This window comes from Manis javanica, chromosome 11, assembly GCF_040802235.1.
Source record: "Manis javanica isolate MJ-LG chromosome 11, MJ_LKY, whole genome shotgun sequence".
In the NCBI taxonomy this organism is placed as follows: Eukaryota; Metazoa; Chordata; class Mammalia; order Pholidota; family Manidae; genus Manis; species Manis javanica.
This window is the reverse complement of record NC_133166.1, coordinates 42,062,757-42,071,454: the sequence shown is the minus strand read 5'-3', so window position 1 is coordinate 42,071,454 and position 8,698 is coordinate 42,062,757. Positions and strand designations below refer to the sequence as shown.

Sequence of the window (8,698 nt, the reverse complement as noted above, 5' to 3'; positions counted from 1 at the left end):
CTTAAAATGAGTTCATATATTTATATGCATGTGTTATACATGCATACTTTATTTCCATTTCCTTGACTTTATTTTTTTATATATAATTCTCTTAGGACATTTCAGGTTATATGTCTGGAAACTTCAGCCATCCAGAAAAAAAGAAGGTTGGGAAATAATGAAAAAAATGTGCTGAAAGAATTCACATAAAAGTTTTGGAGACTTGAAAATGGAAACAACAGACACTTAAAAAGTTATTGAACCAGAAAAAAAAAGCCCTTCCTGGCAAGTACTTACATAGCAATATACTGATAACTGTGGGATGAAAATAAAAGCAGCCAGACATTATTACAGAACTTTCCTCCATGAAATCTAACTTCTAATTCAAAGTTAAAGAGAGCCTGATTTGTATTTTTGTCTTTCTGATTTGGACATTAGAAAAAAATCACTAATTGTAAAAGAAAAATGTAATCTTCAAAGTAAATTTAGTTCAATTATTTAGTTCAAGTATCTCCTTCATAGGAATTTCACCCATTTACTTCTATACAAATATACACACATACACAAAGGAAAGTATATAATTTGTAAACTGATATACAGTATTAAAACTATATGTTATATATTTAATTTTGTCAGTGTGAACTTCATCATTGTTCCTTATATATAGATTTTTTTTCAAAACAGCTGCCCAACCAGATAAAAAATTATAAAAAGGATAAAAATCAGAGTAGCTTCTTACAGTGAGATTAATTCAAGTATTTAAGTAATTTCTAAATATTAGTAATTCAAGAGGTAAGAAGTTAAGTGCTCATATTATTTAAGAAAGGAGAGAAATTCTTGTTTAAATTCTTCTTTTTGCATTAATTTAATCCATGTTTTTAATAATGCAACTCTTATGCAATCAAGATGTCTTTTGGAGTTACCATAGTATTCACTAGTGACACGTTCAATTAATCTAATACACTAAACCAGGGCATCCTAAAGAGTGTGCAGAATGACAGTAATCTGGGATTAAACAACAAATTCATAAGAATTTTTCCATAGCCATTTTGCTGTAAGGTTTCTTTTTTTCTTTCCCAGTTACTGACCTCAGTCAAAATCAATACCAATCCATTTGTTCCATTCCAAAGGTAAAGAGACTTCACCCAGTCACTTAAAAGAGAATATGCAGAGTAATTTTGAGTCTTCTCTCCCTTAAGGTCTATTGATTCTTCTTCAGAAAGAATTTTCAAATCTGAGATCCACCCTCTCCACACCCCTCCTTAAATTTTCCTCTGTATCTTCTTTAATGAAACCCTCATTTTGTCCTGGACTATTGCAATATTTTTCTAGTGGACCTCCATTTCTAGCCATTTGTCCTAGCTGGATACAACCAATTCTCTACTTTGCTTTATTCAGATATGACCATGTTACTGTTGTGCTCCAAAACTGTCAATGGCATCTGAATGGCAACTGAATACAGACCCTATTCCTTACTTAGGACAGTTATTTCAAGGTCTCCATTATGTGGGTCTGTCTACAAACAATTCTACCATTTCCCTCACTAGACAGAAGATTTGCAGAATTATGAATTTCACAGATTTATCTATCTATTTATATGTATGTATATGGGTACACACACACACATATTCTGAAGTTGATGTCTAAGGTAATAATAGCAAACTTTCAATTTTTCCAAAGGAAACACAAAATCAGCATTTAATATCACCATCATATATGAAATGCTTTTTTCCCTTCACTTAAATTAATTAGGTTTATGAAAACACATTATTCTGTCACATATTTTCAAGTTAATTTCTCATCATTAACAATGATGACATTGCCATAGATTGGCAGCAGTGTATGGCAATGACAGGTTTTTGGGAATCACTGCCTTAGATACTCACCATTCCCTAAACACATACTGACTGGTAATATTATGACTCACAGACTTATGTTAACTATAAGGATGGCTGAAAACTTAAAACAACTATGTCAGTTATGGTCTTGGCAAGAAACAAGCACAGTCAGTGGGGATTTTGAAAATAATTTAATAGAGCAATATTTACACATGTATGGCTGGCTTAAGGGACTTAACAAGGTATTCGAGGGCACAGGGATTAGCAACAGCAGGAAGTCCCTAAGGTTGCAGGGAGTAATAGGTGCTATCAGAAGCTCAGGGAGGCCTTAGAGAGCTTCTAGAGGAATGAAGAATCCTGAGGCCTTTGTAGAGAGCTGCAGAAGGAAACCCCTACATCCCTTTCCTCCCCCTGATTGCTTGTTAATGTCTCTCATTGGTCAACTCAGCAGCAAGCCAGAGGGCAAGGGAAGAGGCTGACATAGATTTTAAGATTTTAAGGATCAGGCCAGTCCTCTCTGCAAAGCAGGGAAAAGAAGGGAGAAAATGCACAGGGTGAAATAGGAAGTACGAGTGGAGAATAACTAGCCAACTAACTTTCTCCCTGTCCTATTTACAGACACCAATAGTAGGCTAATTTGTATCACAATGCCTCCTCTGTTGTCCTCTGTTCCTAGCTAATTGTGGTAGAATACCTATTCCAGGGCAGCGCTTTCTGATTTTTGTTACATTATGGCACATAGCAGTCAACCAAAGAGAATTTGAGAGGCATGTATATGAGCCTTGGTGAAAAAAAATTTATCTTAAACTTTCTTTTTATGATAGTATAAATAGAGATGAAGATTCTGCATATTAAATTTATGTGACCATGGACATACAATGGGGAAATGACAGCCTCTTCAACAACTGGTGTTGGCAAAACTGGGCAGGTACATTCAGGAGAATGAAACTGGATTATTGTCTAACCCCATATGTAAAAGTAAACTCAAAATGGATCAAAGACCTGAATAAGTCATGAAAGCATAAAACTCTTAGGAGACAACATAGGCAAAACTCTCCTAGCAAATTTTTCCTAAACGCATCTCCTCGGGCGAGAGAAACAAAATAAGAAATGAAAAAATGGGACTGACTACATCAAACTAAAAAGCTTCTGTGCAGCAAAGGACACCATTAACAGAACAAACAGGCATCCTACAGTATGGGAGAATATATTTGTAAACAACATTTCCAACAAGGAGTTAATACCAAAAATATATAAAGAACTCACATGCCTCAACAACCAAAAAGCAAATAAACTGATTAAAAAATGGGCAGAGAATATGAACAGACAAGTCTCCAAAGAAGAAATTCAGATGGCCAGCAGGCACATGAAAAGATGCTCCACATCGCTAACTATCAGGGAAATGAAAATAAAAACCACAATGAGATATCACCTGACATCAGTGAGGATGGCCAACATCCAAAAGACTAGGAATGACAAATACTGGTGAGGATGTGGAGAAAGGGGAACCCTCCTACACTGCTGGTGGGAATGTAAGCTAGTTCAACCATTGTGGAAAGCAATATGAAGGTTCCTCAAAAAACTAAAAATAGAAACACCATTTGACCCAGGAATTTCACTCCTAGGAATTTACCCATAGAATACAACTTCTTAGATTCAAAGACATATGCACCCCCATGTTTATTACAGCACTATTTACAACAGCCAAGATATGGAAGCAAACTAAGTGTCCATCAGTAGATGAATGGATAAAGAAGATGTGGTACATATACACAATGAAATACTATTCAGCCATAAGAAAGAAACAAATCCTACCATTTGTAACAACATGGATGGAGCTGGAAGATATTATGCTCAGTGAAATAAGTCAGGCAGAGAAGGACAAGTACCAAATGATTTCCCTTATTTGTGGAGTATAACAATGAAGCAAAACTGAAGGAACAAAACAGCAGCAGACTCACAGACTCCAAGAAAGGACTAGCAGTTACTAACGGGGACGGGTGGGGGAAGGCGAGTGGGGAGGGAGGGAGAAGGGAATTGAGGGGTATTGTGATTGGCACAAATGGTTTGGGAGGGATCATGGGGAAGACAGAGTAGCACAGAAGAGGCAAATAGTGCTCTGTGGCATTTTACTACACTGATGGGCAGTGACTGCAATGGGGTATGAGGGGGCATTTAATTATACAGCAACATCAAGAAGAAGAGAGCAACTAGCTCTTCAGCATGCCTACTATTCAGCTTGTAAACACCGACACAGTCTATTATGACTTTCTTCATATTTGTCAATATTCCTGCTCTACCAACTCTGAATTCAGAGTAAGAAAGTGTTCTCTGAATCATCTAGGCCTAATTGACTGGAATTAGTTCACTTGAGCATTTCTCAACAGAATTTCTGTGCAATTTTGAAATAAAAACTTTAGTTTCTTTAAAATTTGTAATTAAGTATTAATCTTGAAGTTTTTTTTTCCATTTAATGTGGGCTTCAGTTCTAATGAAAGATTGTGAAGGCCCAGAATTTAGCATAGTGCTGGCATTGATTTATTGGAGTCAGTACATTTTTACTAAACTAAATTGAACTAAAATATTTCATATTTCACACTAAACAACATATTTTATATACTTGCACATAACAGCTTGTTTCTGGTATGACCTAATGATAAACCTCAACACAAATCTTTAAGGCAAACCTCAGGAAATTTCTACTAGGGATTATTTCCAAACCGAAAGGAAGCACGGAGACTTTGGTGACTAACTGCATCTCGCACCTGGCTCCCGGAATTCTCGCTTAAGTGCCCTACATTTATTCTCCCCCTCCTCCATCAGCCTCCTCAAAAACTAAGGCGAAAGTAAAACCGGCGGGACTTTTTTTCCACTGTAAGTTTCCCAGAATCAAGATACCCGGATTAAAGCAGGCTATTAGATTGACAGGGACTTTGCCCAATAGCATCATAGAGAGGCGTGTCATTTCACAGGGCTCCAATCAACACTCAGAGAGTCTCCGTCTCCAAGGTGAAAGCGGAAGTAAAGCCTTTGCGCGCCTTCTTGGAAACGCGCCGTCATGGAAACACTCCTGCAGCACCTGGAACGTTTCTCTGAGGTTCTGGTTGTCTCCCGCACTAGCCATGTCGGCACCTGGGATCCCGCCACTGTACGCAGGGCCTTGCAGTGGGCTCGATACCTGCGCCATGTCCACAGGCGCTTTGACAGCCATGTGCGTATTCGCACAGCTTTGGAGCGGCGGCTGCAAAACCAGTGGAGGCAGGTGGGCGGCTCCGGCCCCGCTTCAGTCCCCGGGTTGACGAACTTCCAGGCGTTGGGGAGCTGTGACCTCCTGCTGTCTCTGCGCCTGCTGGAGAACCGGGCTCTCGGGGGTGCTGCCTTTCGTTACCTGCTGCAGCAACTCTTTCCGGGCCCTGGCGTCCCGGACGGCGACGAGGAGACGCTCCAAGGCCGCCTGGCCCTCCTCGCCCGCCGCCGGTCAGCTGTCCATATGCTGAGTATCAGCTGCCGAGAGAACCTGGTCCTTCTGGAGGACTCGGTGATGAAGACTCAAGCGGAGCTGCTGCTGGAGCGTCTGCAGGAGGTGGGGAAGGCCGAAGCGGAGGGCCCCAGCCGGTTTCTCAGCAGCCTGTGGGAGCGCTTGCCTCGGGGCAACTTCCTGAACGTGATAGCAGCCGCGCTGCGGCTAACGCCGTCGTCTTCCCGACCCCAAGAAGAGGAGTCGGAACTGGGTGCCCCCAAAGCACCCAGAGAAGGGAGTCAAGAGTTGGTCCGTTGGCTGCTGGGGAAGCCAGATATCCTAGCTACCTTTTGCCGCAACCTTCCAGCCGGGCTTTTAACTTCGGTCGTGGGCCGTCATCCACAGCTGTCCCGGGTCTACTTGAGTCTGCTGAAGGACTGGGGTCGACATCTGCATTACGACCTTCAGGAAGGCGTTTGGGTTAGAGCTGAGCCTCAGGATGTGTCCTGGGAGGAATTGTACGGCAGGTTTCACAGCCTCTGTCAGGCCCCTCCACCTCTGAAAGATGAAGTTCTAACTGCCCTTGAGTCCTCTAAGGCTCAGGATGGAGATTTCCAAGTCCCTGGTCTTAGCATCTGGACAGACCTGTTGTTAGCTCTTGGGACTGGCTTATAATTCCATCTGGGAAAACAGCCCAGGCGCCAGTGGCCACGCTCTGTTACTGATTACTTGAGTATATGGATTACAAAATTAAAATTACATTGTTTCCACCAAATCTCCTATACTTTCATGTGCCCAGAATATTCTTTTATGCACTAATTTATAGTAGGTGTAATTATAATGTACAATTATAAATATGTAACTGGCTTTTCTGGGTAGAGGAGGTGACACTGGAAGTATCCTCTTTAAAGCCCTAGAATTAACAGTAGTTTGCTTTTTAGAACGTCCATTTCTAAGAAGGATGAAAAGATAACTACTTTTCAAAGAAAAGACAGTTTTAAAGTGACACCTTTTTTCTTAATGTATGGTTTACTTTTGTAGGGTCCCCCTCATCCCCTCAGTAGTGAAGAGTTTTCTTTAACCAACATATGTTGGCAGAAATGGGTAGAAAGCTAAGTGGCCTATTTGGAGTTAGACTCCTGGGCCTTGACCTTGTTAAACTAAAGTTATAACCAATTAACAAGCCTCAACATGTATTAAAATTATGTTTTCCAGAAAGTTTGTTTCTCATTTCTGTAAATTACTACCCTCTGAAATTGAAAGACCAAAAAATTATTTTCTTAAGGACAAGAAAAAAATTGTTACAGTAAACACAAATATATGCCTTTGGATATTAATTTAGCATTTGATGGTAGAAGAATCAAAACAAATTTATGAATTTGAAGACAGATTTTAGTGCTGCTTCTGCCATTGGCCTGCTTAATAAATTACAATCTTGGTGTTACAGTTGCCTCATGTTAAATGAAGTGTTTAGACTAAAATAGTTAAATTCCCTTATTTTTCCCTTGATGGCTATCCTCTGGGGACAGTTTAGAATGTTTCTTTGTAGTGTAGGTAAGAACATTAATTTTGTGAGTTGACCCAGATGCTCCACAACTGGCAGAGTGATTTCCAATCACCAAACTTAAAAATGATCTATTCATTCATATTGATTAAAGGGAACTTTTTATCCATCAAAGATATTTTTGTCCATGTCCAAGTTAGTTAGTACCAAGTTCTTTGGAAAACATTGATATTCAGAAAGTTAATTCTTCATTTCAGAAATGGAATTAGAGCAAAAGAAGTTGTATAATATTGTAGAATTTTTAATTCTCTAATAGCACATAGAGTAAACTACTAGTGAGTACGCTTTTCCAGGTGATCCTGGGTTAACAAGCAGGCTCTTATTTCCTGTTGTCTAATTCCTTGCTCTAGCTCTCATCTGTGTGGAGCATCTTCTAGATAGCATTTACCTTGCATTCAAGAAGAAAGGCAATTCCTTCTGTCAGTTACATAGAAATCTGATTTCAGGAAACAACCCAGTAAAGAGTTCTACCTTCTCAAGTCCTAATATTGACCATAATCCTGAACTTGCAGAGAATGATAGTTTGTAAACTTGCTTCCCTGTTTCTGTGGCTACATTGCACAGTCATATAAGATAAAATGATAAAAATTGGTATAAACTTTTAAGTAAAGAAAATTTTTAAATCCATTTTTATTCTTGCCATATCTTAGTTTAGGCTCCAAGCTATGTTCATTGCATAGATAATCTTATTTAATTTTCACACCAACGCTGTATTTTTACAAATCAGGATATAAGCTAAAAGGTTCAGTATAATGCCCAAAGGTACACAGAAAATAAGCAACATGAGAGCAAAGCCCTATCTGTTTATTTTTTCCCTCCAAAGCCTAGCATAGTACCTTGCATGAGGCATCTTTGAATAAATGAAACCAGGATTAGTACCTTAATCTGTATTCTTTATCTTATTTTAAACAAAATTAAAAGACTTGAAAAGATGCTATTGAGTACAGTAGTTTTATTATCCCTCTAGAAATCTTATGTATAGATGGGAGAAAAAGAGGAAGGAATGGGGAATTGAATAAACCAAGCTTCTTATGAACCATAATTTCTGTGGTTCTATGCCATAATTTTTCCCAATGAACACTTCTATCATTTTTTCCTGTTTCAAAATGTTATGCTTTTTGTTCTTCGCTTTATTTTGCTGTTCTTTCCTCATTTCTTAAGACATTTAGCTCATTTGTAACTTTTCTTTATTATATAAGCATTTAAAACCTTTAAATTCTGTTTTCATTGCAAGTCTCACAGTGTGATGTGCATCTTTTTTGGCATAAAATAATACCCCCAAGTTTCATGTAGAACTGGCCATCCAGCCATAAGAGTACATCTCCCAATATCTCTTGTAGTTAGATATGGCCAAAGCACTAGGTGTTGACCACTTACGTATAAGCAGAATTGATATGCTTAACTTAGGATTCACATTCTAGAAATATGAAATAATTTGCCCTAAATGCTCTATTTCTACCTTCAAATGAATTGTAAAGCCAGTATGGTGCTAGCAAGCTACCTTGAATCGTGGCTGAGGACGACTGCTGCTGAGTCTAAGAGGAGGCCCCATGTTCGGGATGGCAGAGCAGAATCCACTTGCACAGCTTGTCTTGTTATATAGGAGAGAAACCCATTCTTCCTTGAACTACTCTTTTCTGTATAACTGTTTTGGAGTGTTTTTGTCATATCGATTTTGCCTGTACCCTTAGTATTGGTATATTCTAATTTCATCTGATCTATCTCCTGTTCAAGCTATGCACTGAGTTTTAAATTTCAACAATTTTTTTCTAAGTTTTATTTGGCTCTCTGTCCTCACCACCCAAATCTGCCTGCTCATTTTTTTTGTTAAAGTATCAGTGATATACAATCTTATGA

General features: G+C 38.8%; 1 protein-coding gene across 1 annotated transcript; it reads left to right on the top strand.

Annotated features, from left to right (window-relative positions):
* Window positions 1-4,822: 4,822 nt before the first annotated feature.
* Window positions 4,823-6,061, top strand: FANCF (FA complementation group F). Its single transcript, XM_017644811.3, has one exon. The coding sequence runs from the start codon at window positions 4,876-4,878 to the stop codon at window positions 5,950-5,952; it is 1,077 nt and encodes a 358-aa protein (XP_017500300.3). The 5' UTR covers window positions 4,823-4,875; the 3' UTR covers window positions 5,953-6,061.
* Window positions 6,062-8,698: the final 2,637 nt, after the last annotated feature.